This window comes from Cervus elaphus, chromosome 22 (genome assembly GCF_910594005.1).
Source record: "Cervus elaphus chromosome 22, mCerEla1.1, whole genome shotgun sequence".
Lineage (NCBI taxonomy): Eukaryota > Metazoa > Chordata > Mammalia > Artiodactyla > Cervidae > Cervus > Cervus elaphus.
Window position 1 is genome coordinate 16926560 of NC_057836.1, and position 17961 is coordinate 16944520.

Sequence of the window (17961 nt, forward strand, 5' to 3'; positions counted from 1 at the left end):
CTATAACTCTCTGAGTTTCCTTAATTCCTCTTTCCCACTGAGGTCACTGAAGAAATCAATGGAATTTTTGCTATTGAGAAGACAAGATGTGATGACATAAACATGAATTAGTGATAGCATCTATATTTCTTCTCTGGAGCTGTCACCTGTCTACAGGTTGGCATCCCCTCATGGATCCAGCCTCAAGACTTTCCCTCATCCAAGTCACTTGAGGACTAGCTCCTGGGAGAGAAAACTGATCAGAATATTAGCCCCACAAGTCCCATGAAAGCTTTCTAAGCTTGTCTGGATGCTAGGTCTCTAATCTCATAGCTGACGTCCTTCTGGGTAGGTTCTGTTCTGCATATCTCTACTTTTTAGTGCCTGCATATTATACATTATCCTTGGATCTGTAGGTCCTAGGTTGCTAAATGAGAAATTCACTTCTTCAACCAATGCTAAAAGATGTGTTTCCAGTATTCAGCCATCCCAGTGATCTGAACTGGGCTCTGTAGTTTCTTGGCTCCTAGACCAAGGAATTCAGATTTCTAACCAGTCTCAATGTGTATGTTCTTGGGATTCAGCCATTCCAAACTGACCTTGCAATCCTCCTGGATTTCTCTTTAGAAACCTGCTCAAGAAACTTCAATTATGATACTAACTGTCAAAGACTCTCTACATGCTCCACTTCTAAAAAGAAAAACTTTCACACCGCGGCCTGTAATGAGCAGTTTCAAGTCAGTACCACGAACATTCACTGGTTTTGTTGTTGTTTCCTCTTAGGATTTACACGTCTGGCTGGAGGGGATGGACCCTGCTCAGGGCAAGTAGAAGTGCATTCTGGAGAAGCCTGGATCCCAGTGTCTGATGGGAACTTCACACTCCCCACTGCCCAGGTCATCTGTGCAGAGCTGGGGTGTGGCAAGGCTGTGTCTGTCCTGGGACATGTGCCCTTCAGAGAGTCAGATGGCCGGGTCTGGGCTGAAGAGTTCAGGTGTGAGGGGGAGGAGCCTGAGCTCCGGGTCTGCCCCAGAGTGCCCTGTCCAGGGGGCACGTGTCAGCACAGTGGAGCTGCTCAGGTTGTCTGTTCAGGTGAGATGCATGTCAGGCCTTTCATCTCTGTGAACACCCTGTTCATGTGATTTTGCTGAAACTCTGTCTTCTTCTACCAGCATACTCAGAAGTCCGGCTCATGACAAACAGCTCCTCTCAGTGTGAGGGGCAGGTGGAGATGAACATTTCTGGACGATGGAGAGCGCTCTGTGCCTCCCATTGGAGTCTGGCCAATGCCAATGTTGTCTGTCGTCAGCTCGACTGTGGAGTTGCTGTCTCCACCCCCAGAGGACCACACTTTGTGGAAGAAGGGGATCAGATATCCACAGTCCGATTTCACTGCTCGGGGGAGGAGTCCTTCCTGTGGAGTTGTCCTGTGACTGTCCTGGGTGGGCCTGACTGTTCCCATGGCAACACAGCCTCTGTGATCTGCTCAGGTAAGAGAGAGGGACAAGGGCTACTGGTACTCAGGATGCTCCTGGACTGAAATGTCCCCAAGAGCAGAGAGTGAGGGAAAATGGACTTCAAAGTCAGATATTTTGTGGTGAAATATGGATCTTCTCATTGTTCCTTCATTTTTCAGGCCAGGGCAAGAAATGTGAAGGGGAATAATATATTTTTAAGCAACATTGTTGCTTACACACAACCATAGAAGACAATGTAGAAGCAGTAAGCATAGACCTCAGTATGAACGCCAATCCAGAGCAATAAAGAGAATGTCCCCAGCACCACAGTCACTGTTGCCTCCAGTAACTGTGTCCTCCCTCCTCTACAGGGAAAACCGCTTACCTAACTTCTTCTAACATAGTGTTTTATCAATTTTTGAACTTTATATAAAATGATGCAGTATGTTGCATCTTTTGTATCTAATTTCTTAGACTCAAAATTATGTTTGGGATTCAGTCATGATGTTGTATATTGTAGCACTTTATTTATTTTTTTTTATTACAGTAGAGTATGACTTTGAATGATCACATGGTCATGTACTGATCAATTCTACTGACAGTATAAATCTGAGTTGTTTCCAGTTCTTGACTATTACAAATATGATACTACAGATTACCATGACAATGTCTTTGGATGCAAATATGTGTTACTTACTTTGCATGTTTAACCCTTGGTCTTTTCCTTTCTTTATTTAAATCAAATGGTGTCCTTTGATGAACTCATTTCTTAATCTTATGGAAACATAACTTGCCAACATTTTCCTGTACATTTAATGCTTCTTATACCCTTTAATACAGAATTTTTGCCTACTCCAAGATCATAAAAACATTCTCCAAGAGTTTGTTATCGAAATTTTATTATTTTTCTCTTGCATATAATTGTGCATTCCTTCTGGGATTGATATCAGTGTAAGATAAGGGTCAGGTTTCATATGGACATCGAATTGACTCAATCTTATTCTGAAAATATTCTTTTCCCCACTTCAGAGACGCCTTTCTCATAATCAGAAGGGCAAGTATGTCTGTCCTTTTTAAGACTCTATTCTGTTCCATGTTATCATTTGTCTATCCTCACGCCAATACTGCATTTTCTTAATTATCATAACTTTGTCATTGTTGTTGTTCAAGCACTAAGTCATGTCTGACTCTTTGTGACCTCATGAACTACAGTTCATCAGGCTTCCATGTCCTTCACTATCTCCCAGAGTTTCAAACTTTGTAGTAAGTCTTAATAATTTTAATTTACAAGAGTTACTTTATATTAACTCCTCTAACTTTGTTGCTTTTCTTACCAACTGTGATGGTCATTCTTGGTTGCTTGTATTTTGTATGAATTTAGAAATCAGCTTGTCATTTTCACCAAAAGAAAAGCTTAAGGGCATTTTCATTGAGATTAGATTTAAAAATTTGAGAGGAGACAAAGAAATTTGAAGATGATTGACACTGACAATGTTGAGTTTTCCAAATCATTGACATAATACATCCCTCTGTTCAGTTAGATCTTGAATTTCTCTCAGAGATTTTGCCCATCTTCTACTAGGATTTCTCCTAGGTATTTTATTTTTGATGTTATGAGTATTTTTGTGAAAGTGTCCTGGCAAAGAATTCTCTTTGAATTGTTTTCATCTTTTAATTTTTTAAATTGTGATGTCATTTAAGACATTAAAATGTTGGGAAAGTAATATAAAAATTCCCTTATGACCTTTACCTGGGTTTCTAAATGTTAGCATCAATATTTTGCTTTAATCTCTTTGTGTGTGTGAGTGCCTTTCCTTCTGGATTCCCCTTCTGCCCCATTTCTTTCTGAATATGTAAAATCTTTCTGAATTAAGTTGAAGAAATGATGTTCCTTTACCTTTAGAACACTTCTAGGAGTTTCTTTACAGGACCAGAGTTCACTCAAATCTTTAAATGACTTCACCTCCAGGTGACATCTAATTGCAGCACTGAAAGACCCCACTGAAAGACTGCCAAACTGAGTTTTTTTTCCTGATCAATGACTCAAAATCATAAGCAAAATGAAGTATATATTCTTTTTCTTTAGCTAAAAGTTTTGCCTTTTCATATTGATCAAATTGCTAACATCTGTTGAATCACAGAAAAAGCAAGAGAGTTCCAGAAAAACATCTTCTGCTTTATTGACTATGCCAAACCTTTGACTGTGTGGATCATAACAAACTGGAAAATTCTTAAAGAGATGGGAATACCAGACCACCTGACCTGCCTCCTGCATGCAGATCAAGAAGCAATAGTTAGAACTGGACATGGAAAAACAGACTGGTTCCGAATTGGAAAGGAGTATGTCAAGGCTGTATGTTGTCATCCTGCTTATTTAACTTATATGCAGAGTACATCATGTGAAATGCTGGGCTGGATGAAGCATGAGCTGAAATCAAGCTTGCCGGGAGAGTCCAAAAGTCTGTTCTTGGGAGGGGGGAACGGGATGGGGAATACATGTAAATCCATGGCTAATTCATGTCAATGTATGACAAAAACCACTACAATATTCTAAAGTAATTAACCTCCAACTAATAAACATATATGAAGAAAAAAAAAGATTGCCGGGAGAAATATCAATAACCTCAGATATGCTGATGACACCACCTTTATGGCAGAAAGCAAAGAGAAGCTGAAGAGCCTCTTGATGAAAGTGAAAGAGGAGAGTGAAAAAGCTGGCTTAAAACTCAACAATCAAAAAACTAAGATCAAGGCATCCAGTCCCATCACTTCATGGCAAATAGATGGGGAAACAGTGGAAACCGTGGCTGACTTCATTTTTTTGGGCTCCAAAATCACTGCAGATGGTGACGGCAACCAAGAAATTAAAAGACACTTACTCCTTGGAAGGAAAGTTATGACCCAACCTAGACAGCATATTAAAAAGCAGAGACATTACTTTGCCAACAAAGGTCTGTCTAGTGAAGGCTATGGTTTTTCCAGTAGTCATGTATGGATGTGAGAGTTGGAGTGTAAAGAAAGCTGAGCACTGAAGAATTGATGCTTTTGAACTGTGGTGTTTGAGAGGACTCTTGAGAGTCCCTTGGACTGCAAGGAGAGCCAACCAGTCCACCCTAAAAGAGATCAGTCCTGGGTGTTCATTGGAAGGACTGATGAAGCTGAAACTCCAATACTTTGGCCACCTGATGTGAAGAGCTGACTCATTGGAAAAGACCCTGATGCTGGGAAAGATTGAGGGCAGGAGGAGAAGGGGCCAACAGAGGATGAGATGGTTGGATGGTATCACTGACTCAATGGGCATGGGTTTGGGTGGACTCCAGGAGTTAGTAAAGGACCGGGAGAGTTTGCGTGCTGTGGTTCATGGGTTCGCAAGGAGTAGGACACTATTGAGCGACTGAACTGAAGTGAACTGAACAGAGCTTTCATCTTAGGCTCTATCACTAGGTCATTATTTCCCTTAATTCAGTTTCCTGTTCTTCAGCCCTTCCAGACTTCTGATCATTGTTGTTTCTTCAGGAATCCAGACCCAGGTGCTGCCCCAGTGCAACAACATCCTGTCTGAACCAGCAGGGTCTGCGGCCTCAAAGGAGAGCGCCCTCTACTGCTCAGGTGAGGGTCCCACAGGACAGAAGACCCTATTCATTCTCCAAGTCAACGCCACACTGTCCCTTTTCTCTCTCCTCAGACAGCAGACAGCTCCGCCTGGTGGACGGGGGCGGTCCCTGCGCCGGGAGAGTGGAGATCTTTAACCAGGGCTCCTGGGGCACCATCTGTGATGAAGGCTGGGACCTGGACGAGGCCCGCGTGGTGTGCAGGCAGCTGGGCTGTGGAGACGCCCTCAATGCCACGGGGTCTGCTCACTTCGGGGCGGGATCAGGGCCCATCTGGCTCGACGACCTGAACTGCACAGGAAATGAGTCTCACGTGTGGAGGTGCCCTTCCCGAGGCTGGGGACGGCGCGACTGCAGACACAAGCAGGACGCGGGGGTCATCTGCTCAGGTCTGCGCTGCGCACTGTCCACAGGCTGGGGGAGGGGTGGGGCCCTGGAGGACGGGGTCTGAGCTCTGAGGAGCGATGCCGAAAGGACAAGAGAAGGAGGCTTCCTCCCAGGAGCCTGTGTTTCCAGCAGACGTGAAGACGAGGTGCTTTCACTTCCTCCAGCAGCAGCTGAGGATCTGTTCCTTTCTTCCCCCCAGTGTTTCCTGGCAGAGCCGTTTTTTTACAGTTTTTGTTGAAAGCAAGGCTCTCTCTCCAGTTACATACAAAAATTTTAAACCCACGGTACTAATTTCTGTTTGCTTCCCTAACAATTCACCAATTAGTGGTTTAAAACAGCATATATTTATTTCCTTAATCTTCTGTAGCTTAGATGTCCAGCAAGGATCTCACTGGGCTGGGATCAAGGCTTCAGCAGGGCTGCATCACTTCTGTGGCTCTGGGGGAGAATCTATTTCTTGTCTTTTCAATCTTCTAGATAAAAAAAGAAAAAAGAAAGTTATTCACACAGTCGTGTCTGACTCTTTGCGATCCCATGGACTGTATCCTGCCCTGCCCCTCTGTCCATGGAATTCTCAAACTTCTAGAAACCGCCTACATCCCTTGGTTCACAGCTCCCTTCATCCATTATCAGACCAGCAATGCTGCAGGCCTCCAAATATTATTGAGAGTCACATCTCTCTCTCTAGGCAGAGCTAAGAAATGTATTCCATGTTTAAGGATAGTGGGTCTAAGGATGTGCTTAGACTGGGCTCACATTGTTAATATAATATTTTAGCTTAATCTCACCATCCCAAGATCCTTTTCTTAATCACATCTGTAAATCCCTTTTGTCAGGTATGGTAACATATTCACAGGTTGCAGAGATTGGGATGTGGACATTTTGGGGTTAATTATTCTGCCTATCTCCCTAATATCCACATCACATCCCTTGACATACTCTTCAAAGATTTGGTCAGGAAGCTGGATTCAGCTGCCCCTCCCTGATTAGCGCCCACACAGTTTGGTCTTCCTCTCAGTTCATATCCACTACAGCATTGTGGTAGAAATAGAAGGAGAGACACAAATGGACAAAGTCAGTTAAAAGGGAGACAATCTCAGTCTTGTCATCTAGTGGGTATCTCTTGAACAAGGTCAGAGATGAATGTTCACCATTTCTAGAAGAAAGGAAAACCTAAAACATCCAGCAAAGTTTTCACTGTGTCCTGTCTCCTCCCCTTTCAATCTTAGAGTTCCTGGCCCTCAGGATGGTGAGTGAGGACCAGCAGTGTGCTGGGTGGCTGGAAGTTTTCTACAACGGGACCTGGGGCAGTGTCTGCCGCAACCCCATGGAGGACATCACTGTGTCCATGATCTGCAGACAGCTTGGCTGTGGGGACAGTGGAACCCTCAACTCTTCTGTTGCTCTTAGAGAAGGTTCTAGACCCCAGTGGGTGGATGGAATCCGGTGTCGGAGAACTGACACCTCTCTCTGGCAGTGTCCTTCTGACCCTTGGAATTACACTTCATGTTCTCCAGAGGAGGAAGCCTACATCTCGTGTGCAGGTGACTTACAGTTTCTGTGTGTCTGTCCTAACCCTGTAGGATGCAGTGAGATTTGATATTTTAAAATCTAAGTGGTGAGTTTAATTTGGGTCCACAAAATGACACTAAGTGAAATTGTTAGTTGCTCAATCATGTCCGACTCTTTGTGTCTGCATGGACTATAGCCTGCCAGGCTCCTCTGTCCATGGAATTCTCCAGGCAAGAATACTGGAATGGGTTTCCATTCCCTTCTCCAGGGGATCATCCCAACCTAGGTATTGCAATTGAGTCTCCTGCACTGCAGTCAGATTCTTTACTGTCTGAGCCACCAGAGAAGCCTAAATGAGGTAAGGATGGAACTGATTTTATCCACATATTCCAATCTTGTTTGTTAAAATTTTTAATTGAGATGTAATTCTTGTAACATTATATTAGTTCTAAGTGTAAAACATAGTGTTTATGTTTTTGTACATGTTGGTAAATCATCACCACATGTACAGTAATATCCATCACCACATGTAGTTACAATTTTTTTTCTTATGATCCCACAAGTAAGAATTTGCATGCTGCAACTAAGACCCAGCGCAACCAAATAAATAATTAATTTTAAAAGAGTATTATTCTCTTCATAGTCTTGACATAAGAACATGCATCACATTTTTTTTTTTTAATTCACATTAGGGCTTCCCTGGTAGCTAAGCTGATAAAGAATCCACCTACATTGCAGGAGACCCCGGTTTGATTCCTGGGTTGGGAAGATCCACTGGAGAAGGGATAGGCTACTCACCCTAATATTCTTGGGCTTCCCTGATGACTCAGCAGGTGAAGAATCTGCCTGCAATGTGGGAGACCTAGGTGTGATCCCTGGCTTGGGAAGACCCCTGGAGAAGGGAAAGGCTACCCACTCCAGTGTTCTTGCCTGGAGAATCCCAGGGATGGGGGAGCCTGGTGGGCTGCCATCTATGGGGTCGCACAGAGTCGGACACGACTGAAGTGACTTAGCAGTAGCAGAGTGACTGTCACAAACACTATATACAAAAATATTATCTTCTTTTCTATATTACAGTTTTATGATATCTTTCATGACAATATTTTTTTCTCTAGAATGCTTTAAAATTTTTTATTTATTTGTAGGAACTCTCTATAAACAAACATCACTTCAGTTCAATCACTCAGTTGTGTCAGCTTCAACATCAGTCCTTCCAATGAACACCCAGGACTGATCTCCTTTAAAATGGACTGGTTGGATCTCCCTGCAGTCCAAGGGACTCTCAAGGATCTTCTCCAACACCACAGTTCAAAAGCATCAATTCTTCAGCACTCAGCTTTCTTTATAGTCTTATAAAGAAACATCACTTACTCTTCCTTAAATATTTTTGTAAATATTTCCCCCATTTTTTGCATATATTTTAAAGGTTATATATGTGAATGGGGGGTTATGTTATCAAATCTATAATGGTTTACTTGTTTGACTTCTGCCTTTAATGAAATGTTTCATATGCCATTCTTAATCCCAAAATAACATTGAATCAAGTTTTATTTTCTGCAAATAATTTTACAGTTCCACTAAAGAATATTCAAAACCTAATTTTAAACCTAATTTTGAATTCTTTATTTATCTGAATTTTTTTTTACTATGTGTGATTGTGTAACATCATCACCAGATTACAATTATATTTTAGATATGTGATAGCTTCATCACAAAATAAAAACACATTGCTTCATGATTTCATGGATATGATGTCAAAAGTACAGGTAACAAAGCAAAGGTAGACAAGTGGGAATATATCAAACTTAAAAAGCTTCTTCAAGCCAAAGGAAACATCAATAGAGTGAAAAAGCAAGCTAGCACTAATTATATAAGGTATTATTTTCCAAACAAATAAGGAACTCCTGCAACTCAAGAAAAAATAAATCCAAAACCTAATAACTCAATTGAAAAATTGGCCAAGGGCTTGAATAGACATTTCTCTAAAGAAGACATACAAATGGCCAATGGGTATATGAAAAATGCTTGACATTGTCAATCATCAGGGAAATGTAAATCAAAACCACAAAGAGACATCATCTCACACATGTCAGAATGACGTTTGTTTTTTTTTAAAGACACTTAAGTGTTGGCAAGGCTGTGGAGAAATTGACACTTTCTGTGTACTTATCCACATTAAATGTATAAATTATATTAATAAAGCTATGCAATCCAGGGGTTAAATCTCTGGACTTTCACTGTCACGGGTCCAAGTTCAATCCCTGACCTGGGAACTAAGATCCCATGAGCCACAACACAGCCAAAAAACAAACAAACAACAACACAAAAACTATGACCAAAAAATCTGTATGATTTACAGTGATGTCCCTTTTCATTCTTGGTATTGTTAACTTCCTTTACTCTCTGCTCTTCATTAGTATTGATCAGTGTTCATCAATTTTCAATGAGCCACGCTTAAAGGGTTTTCTATCTTATGCTTACCTTTTTTTCCATTCATTTTTGTTCCTTTTTAAATTAACCTCAACATTCTATATCCTTTAGACTTTCTCATCTAGTTTCTTAATTGGAAGCTTACTTTTTTCACTTTCAGTCTTTCCTCTTCTCTAAATCTAGGGTATAAATTTCCCTTAGGCACTACTTGAGTTTCATTAGAAGAATTTATGATCATATCATGATTTTGTGTTTATTATCATTATTATCATATCTTCATTATCATTATTTCACAATATTTAGTAAATTTTAAATTTATTCCCAGACTTAGGTGTTTTTTGGAAGGAAGGGTGTTGCTGAATTTCCCAAAATAGGGATGGCTAACAATTTTTCTTATTAATTCTTAATTTTATTCCACTGTGGTCAGAGTAAATACTCTGTATGAATTCAAAGAGTGAAAGATTTTGTCCTATTATGTGGTCATTTTTGATAAATGCTCCTAGTGCATTTACAGTAATGTGAACTCTTGCACTGTTGGGTGCATTGCTCTTTGTGTTACTTTTAAATGTGCTGATTATGTTATTGTACATCTACTGTATTCTTTGTTTTTTGTATGTTTGGTCTGTATGCTATTGAAAAAGATACAGTAATAATCCTCCATTTTGATTGTGATTTTGCCTATTTCTTCTTTTCATTCTGTCAAGTATATTTCAAAGCTATGTTCTGTTAACCTTTCTTGAATTTTGATGTCTATATCTTTATTAAGGGTGCATCTCATTATAATCATGAAAATTCCCTCTTTAATTGAGTTAGTGTTCAGTTCAGTTCAGTTCAGTTGCTCAGTCGTGTCCGACTCTTTGAGATGCTATGGACTGCAGCATCCCAGGCCACCCTGTCCATCACCAACTCCCAGAGTTTACCCAAACTCATGTCCATTGAGTTGGTGATGACATCCAGCAATCTCATCCTCTGTTGGCCCCTTCTCCTCCTGCCCCCAATCTTTCCCAGCATCGGGGTCTTTTCAAATGAATCAGCTCTTCACATCAGGTGGCCAAAATATTGGAGTTTCAGCTTCAACATCAGTCCTTCCAGTGAACACTCAGGACTGATCATCCTTTAGGATGGATTGGTTGGATCTCCTTCCAGTCCAAGGGACTCTCAAGGGTCTTCTCCAACACCACAGTTCAAAAGCATCAATTCTTCAGTGCTCAGCTTTCTTTACACTCCAACTCTCACATCCATACATGACTACTGGAAAAACCATAGCCTTGACTAGATGGACGTTTGTTGGCAAAGTACTGTCTCGGCTTTTTAATATGCTGTCTAGGTTGGTCATAACTTTCCTTCCAAGGAGGAGCAAGCATCTTTTAATTTCATGGCTGCAGTCACCATCTGCAGTGATTTTGGAGCCCCCCAAAATAAAGTCAGCCAATGTTTCCACTGTTTCCCCATCTCTTTGCCATGAAGTGGCGGGACTGGATGCCATGATCTTAGTTTTCTGAAACTTTTTCACTCTCCTCTTTCAGTTTCATCAAGAGACTTTTTAGTTCTTTTTCACTTTCTGCCATAAGGGTGGTGTCATCTGCATATCTGAGGTTATTGATATTTCTCCTGGCAATTTTGACTCCAGTTTGTGCTTCATCCAGCCCAGCGTTTCTCACGAGGTATTCTTTACATAAGTTAAATAAGCAGGATGACAATATACAGCCTTGATGTACTCCTTTTCTTATTTGGAACCAGTCTGTTGTTCCATGTCCAGTTCTAACTGTTGCTTCCTGACCTGCATACAGGTTTCTCAAGAGGCAGGTCAGGTGGTCTGGTATGCCCATCTCTTTCAGAATTTTCCACAGTTTATTGTGATCCACACAGTCAAAGGCTTTGGCATAGTCAATAAAGCAGAAGTGGATGTTTTTCTGGAACTCTCTTGCTTTGCGATGATCCAGTGGACGTTGGCAATTTGATCTCTGGTTTCTCTGCCTTTTCTAAAACCAGCTTGAAGTTCATGGTTCACACATTGCTGAAGCCTGCCTTGGAGAATTTTGAGCATTACTTTACTAGCGTGTGAGATGAGTGCAATTGTGTGGCAGTTTGAGCGTTCTTTGGCATTGCCTTTCTTTGGGATTGGAATGAAAACTGACCTTTTCCAGTCCTGTGGCCACTGCTGAGATTTCCCAAATTTGCTGACACATTGTGTGCAGCACTTTCACAGCATCATCTTTTAGCATTTGAAAGAGCTCAACTGCAATTTGATCAAGTCTACTAGCTTTCTTTATAGTGATGCTTCCTAAGGCCCACTTGACTTCACATTCCAGGATATCTGGCTCAAGGTGAGTGATCACACCATTGTGATTCTCTGGGTCATGAAGATCTTTTTTGTACAGTTCTTCTGTGTATTCTTGCCACCTCTTCTAATATCTTCTGCTTCTGTTATGTCCCTACCATTTCTGTCCTTTATTGAGCCCATCTTTGCATGAAATGTTCCCTTGGTATCTCTAATTTTCTTGAAGAGATCTCTAGTCTTTCCCATTCTATTGTTTTCCTCTATTTCTTTGCACTGATCACTGAGGAAGGTTTTCTTATCTCTCCCTGCTATCTTTGGAACTCTGAATTCAAATAGGTATATCTTTCCTTTTCTCCTTTGCTTTTTGCTTCTCTTCCTTTCACAGCTATTTGTAAGGCCTCTTCTCACAGCCATTTTGCTTTTTTGCATTTCTTTTTCTTGGATGGTCTTGATTCCTGTCTCCTGTACAATGTCACAAACCTCCATCCATAGTTCATCAGGTACTCTATCAGATCTAGTCCCTTACATCTATTTCTCACTTCCACTGTATAGTCATAAGGGATTTGATTTAGGTCATACCTGAATGGTCCAGTGGTTTCCCCTACTTTCTTCAATTTAAGTCTGAATTTGGCAATACGGAGTTCATGATCTGAGCCACAGTCAGCTCCTGGTCTTGTTTTTCCTGACTGTATAGAGCTTCTCCATCTTTGGCTGCAAAGAATATAATCTATCTGATTTCAGTGTCGGCCATCTGGTGATGTCCATGTGTAGAGTCTTCTCTTGTGTTGTTGGAAGAGGGTGTTTGCTATGATCAGTGTGGTCTTTTGGCAAAACTCTATTAGCCTTTGCCCTACTTCATTCTGTACTCCAAGGTCAAATTTGCCTGTTAGTCCAGGTTTTTCTTGACTTTGTACTTTTGCATTCCAGTCCCCTATAATGAAAAGGACATCTCTTTTGGGTGTTAGTTCTAAAAGGTCATGTAGATCTTCATAGAACCATTCAACTTCAGCTTCTTCAGCGTTACTGGTTGGGGCATAGACTTGGGTTACCGTGACATTAAATGGTTTGCCTTGGAAATGAACAGAGATCATTCTGTTGTTTTTGAGATTGCATCCAAGTACTGCATTTTGGACTCTTTTGTTGACTATGAGGGCTACTCCATTTCTTCTAAGGGATTCTTGCCCACAGCAGTAGATATAATGGCTATCTGAGTTAAATTCACCCATTCCAGTCCATTTTAGCTCACTGATTCCTAGAATGGTGATGTTCACTCTTGCCATATCCTGTTTGACTACTTCCAATTTCCCTTCATTCATGGACCTAACATTCCAGGTTCCTATGCAATATTGCTCGTTACACCATTGGACCTTGTTTCTATCACCAGTCACATCCAGAAGTGGGTATTGTTTTTGCCTTGGCTTTGTACCTTCATTCTCTCTGTAGTTATTTCTCCACTGATCTCCAGTAGCATATTGGGCACCTACTGACCCGGGGAGTTCATCGTTCAGTGTCCTATCATTTTGCCTTTTCATTCTGCTCATGGTGTTCTCAAGGCAAGAATACTGCAGTGGTTCGCCATTCCCTTCTCCCATGGACCACATTCTGTCCGACTTCTCCACCATGGCCCATCTGTCTTGGGTGGCCCCACACGTCTTGGCCTAGTTTCATTGCGTTAGGCAGGCTGTGGTCCTGTGATCAGATCGGCTGGTTGTCTGTGGTTGTGGTTTCGGCCCGTCTGCCCCGACGCCCTCGCTCAGCACTACTCTCAAGTCGTGTATCTTTTCTAGAGCCTGCTTCCTGGGACACTGATCAAGCTACTCCAGTTTTCTTACAGCTAGTACATTTTCCCATCATTTTACATTCAACCTTTCTTTGTTTTCATAACATAAAGTGATCATTTTGCCAATAATATTTGTGTCAGTTTTGTTTTATCTTAATCCATTTACTGTAAATGCAATTACTGATATTGATGTGTTGGTATCCGCAATTTGCTTTTAATTGATCCACAGGCTTTATGTTCCTTTTTCTCCCCACTTTTTTTTCTTCCTTTAGTATCAATAAATGTGTTATTATTCCAGAATTCCCTTTTTCCTCTTGATTTTCAGCAGCTTTACTAGGAGTGGCGATTTTCATACTCTTCCATTTATATTTTTAAAATATTCTCTATCATTATATCTTCAAATATGACTTCTGTAGTTCTGTCTCTCTGTCTCTGTATCTCTTCTCTCTCTCCTACTCTTTCTTTTCCTTCTCATCTCTCATCTTTAGGACTCCTCTAAATCACTATATTCTAAGTTCTATCTAAAATTCGTTTGACTTATTCATTCACTTTTTAATCCTAGATATTTTATTTTAGGTTGGCAATGGTTCCATTGCTATTTTTATTTGTGTATGATTATTTGTTAATTTTTTTCATCTTTTTACCTGTATATTCTCTCCTTCTCTCTTTTCCCCTAAATACACTTATCATAGTTAAAATCCTTATGCATTTCTCTCATGTGTGTCTCTGCATTCTCTTATCTCTTTTTTTCACTTTGGTCATTTGTCATGTTATCCTAACATGTCAAATATCATGTCATTTTTTATTGAATGCTATAAATTATATGTGAAAAAGTAAGATACTTCTGATACATTTTCTAACACCTGAAAGGATTTACCCTTTGTCTTGCTAGACAGGTAGAGGGGAGGGGTGTGTATCACTCAGACATCTAAATATAACCTAAAACTGAGCTGTAACAAGTGTAGGTTGCAGTTTTGGTAGCACTCAGTCCACGTCTGATTTCTCTGTCCTTATGACATGGACTTTCAGAGATTTCAGTTCAGAGCCTGGATTCTTTGGTAGCTCAGTACCCAAGAGAATGAGAAAGACTCTGCTTTCCAAGTCTTTTTATATAGTTCTTTAGCCTCCTGTCCTTCATAGCTTGTATACTGGGCAGATATTTGAGGAGAAAACATGCTGTGTGAGAGAGGCTCTCAAGACTCTAATTTTGTCACTTCAGCACCAGGTAACTCCCAAATTATGCTGGCTTCCTGTCACAACAATAGTCCTCTGCTTGCCCAAGCCCAGATTCTGAATCATTAAATTATGCAATGAATTGGCAAATTCCCAGAGAAAAAGAAGCTATAGATCCTTGGCTAACATTGAAATAGTCTCCACTCTTTAGAATTTTAGCATATTTAGTCCATGTTGTGTCAACAAATGCTGAATGCATTTACTGTTTCTTAAAAAACATTTTCCAGCTTTTAAAGTTGTATTCAGCAAGACCCAGTAAAACACATTGGCCTGCTGTGAACTCCTCCATTCTCCATGGAAGTGGAAAATTTAGGTTTAATTCTCTCCTTCATCCTTTACTTAAAGTGCAACACTGATAGACTTTCTTTAACCTTTCTTTACATCACTTTTATGTATAAAAGGAGAGGAGAATACAGTGAACCTGTTAATGTTATTTGTTCAAGGACTTGCAGGAATGTAACCTATTTCTGCTCGGTGATAGAACTAGAAGGGCTTTGCTGGTGGCTCAGCTGTGAAGAATCCACCTGCAATGCAGGAGACACTGGTTAGATTGCTGGGCCAGGAAGAACCCCTGGAGGAGGGCATGGCAACCCACTTCAGTATTCTTGCCTGGAGAATCCCATGGGCAGAGGAGCCTGGTAGGCTACAGTTCATAGGGTCTTACAGAGTTGAACATGACTGAAGTGACTAAGCAAACATACACACTATTTCCCCCTAAAGATCACATAACTCCAAAATTTGAATAATAGAGATTCTTGATACAAAGTCCAAGGAGGGATTATATTTTTTTGGGAGAAGAAGCAACATTCTATGATTCCCAGTGGAATCTGGCCAGTGTCAATGATATCATCTCTCATGCAAAGTTGTTCAGTCTACTCAAAGAGATCACATTGTTTGCAAGTAAGTATCCAGATCTGAAGTCTGAAGCTTAGAACCACAAATGAAATATTCTGGGGTAAACCAAGATATTACAGAATCCATTTGTTTTTCAGTTCTGAATGACTGTACCAGGGAGAAGGATTCTAATGGTAGAGGATTCATGATTGCTATCTGAGGCATCTGATAAGGCCAGTTCCTGACTCCACTCCCTTTAATCAACCCCTTTAACTCTTAGGTCAATGGCATCAAAATGTGTGTGCTTTGAAAGGAATCCATCCAGCTGCCAGCTCATTCCAGTGACTCTGAACTCATTTAACTGCTCCCAGTAGAGACACTAACATTTCCTGCAAATCTTTCTCTAATGCTATGCAGAACTACAGATCAGAATGTTAACTCTGATAGGACCTCATACCACCTTCTGTCTCAGACTGCTCACTAGAGTGTTTTCAACTTAATATTTCCTGTTTTATTTTCTTCCTATTTTTCAACCTTATTATTCTCTTGCCACTGGTATAAAAAACCAGACCCAGCTGCTGCCCCAGTGCAACGACTCTGTGTCTGAAGCAGCAGGGTCGGCAGCCTCAGAGGAGAGCGCCCCCTACTGCTCAGGTGGGGGTCCTACAGGACAGAAGACCCTTCTCAACCCCTGGCGTCATCACCCCATCTTTCCATTTCTCTCTGCTCAGACAACAGACAGCTCCGCCTGGTGGACGGAGGTGGTCCCTGCGCCGGGAGAGTGGAGATCCTTGACCAGGGCTCCTGGGGCACCATCTGTGATGACCGTTGGGACGTGGACGACGCCCGCGTGGTGTGCAGGCAGCTAGGCTGTGGAGAAGCCCTGGATGCCACTGCCTCTTCTTACTTCGGGGCGGGATCAGGGCCCATCTGGCTGGATGAAGTGAACTGCAGAGGAGAGGAGTCCCAAGTGTGGAGCTGCCCTTCCTGGGGATGGCGGCAACACAACTGCGATCATCAAGAAGATGCAGGAGTCATCTGCTCAGGTATGGTCAGTTCTTTGTCCACCGGCTGAGAAAATGGAAAGTTCCAAGAGAGCTGGTGTCTGGTCAGCAGGGCAATAGGAGATAGGTGGGCTAGATGGGACTGAGGCACCTCCCCATCCTCCCTGAGTGCACTGTGGCTGTGAGTGATGAGCTTCATTTACTTTCCTCTTATTAATCTCTGCTATTCTTTTCTTCTCCAGTGGACTTACCTGACACTGAAGTACCTTTATTTATTCTCCCAATTAAAATAAATCCTCATAATTTTTTTTTCATAATTCACTTTTTGTGAGAGTGAAACATTTGCTAACTGCCACTTACACATTCTCTTGCACAAGGAGGCTATGAGAAGGAGCGACAAAAATGAGGATGTACTTTCCTGGGTGGAGTTGTTTCTGTACAAACAATGTGAGACATTATTTTGCACTAGGCTAGTAGGAGTGGAGGCTACTCTTACTATAGGAGGATATCATTTACATATATAGAGGTGATCCCTAAAGGGATATCATTTAACAAATCAGAGATTCTTATGGATTTGTGTCAGATTTCAAGTTTCCTTTGCAAATTTAGATGTAAATGTTCATAGTTCTTTGCTGGTAGAACTAGAGAGCTGTGAATGAAATGCTCTGAGTCATATATTCTTTCATTGTTACTAGAAAAGTCTCTCTCCCCAATTTTTCCTTTAAGATATCTGTATAAATGCAAAGTTTGGAGGAACACTTAGCCATGCGCTGGCAAGTCAAAGGTGGAGGGAATAAAACATGAATTTCTGTGTTTTATGATAAGAGATTATATAGTTTATATTTGATGATTTCAAAGATATAAGAGGCTTGTGTTTGGGGGCTTATTTGGAGCAAGAGGACAAATGTAATTTTTGAAGAAGGTGGAGCAGGTTTTACAGTAGCCGGGAGGAAGGGGAATGGCAATGGGAGCTGATGAAGGCAACTGTGAGGTCTCTGAGCAGCACTGAGGGTCCAGGTGTGGTGTGGAAGATGCTGTGTGTGCCTAAGGACACAAGACGTCTACACAGCAAGAGACCAGACAAAGATATATCTTCATTATATTTAATATCTTTACTCATCACATCAGCCTTCTATTTAATAATTTTCTTGGAATTTTCACACACTTATTCTTCCATGTAAATTTTAAAATCAAGTAGAAAATGAAAAAGAAATAATATGTCTCAGAAGTCTCTATCCTAATATATCCTTAGACTTTATTGATTATCCAGCACATGTCTGAATATTTAACTTTTATCAGGGTATATAAAACAGAATACAAGAAACACTTTTCTCTTTGTCCTTCTAAATTTTTAATCTGATGGAATTAATATAACAATATCAATAACCTTGGATATGCAGATGACATCACCCTAAATGGCAGAAAGTGAGGAGGAACTAAAGAGCCTCTTGAT

General features: G+C 41.0%; 1 protein-coding gene across 1 annotated transcript in view; it reads left to right on the forward strand.

Moving 5' to 3' along the window:
- The window catches only part of LOC122679939, a 335468-nt gene that overhangs the window by 16321 nt on the left and 301186 nt on the right, over positions 1 to 17961 (forward strand). The window contains exons 3-8 of the mRNA XM_043880798.1: positions 763 to 1071; positions 1161 to 1469; positions 4953 to 5045; positions 5122 to 5436; positions 6664 to 6978; positions 16236 to 16550. Coding sequence (XP_043736733.1) covers positions 763 to 1071; positions 1161 to 1469; positions 4953 to 5045; positions 5122 to 5436; positions 6664 to 6978; positions 16236 to 16550 — 1656 coding nt within the window. The remainder of the gene's footprint in view (positions 1 to 762; positions 1072 to 1160; positions 1470 to 4952; positions 5046 to 5121; positions 5437 to 6663; positions 6979 to 16235; positions 16551 to 17961) is intronic.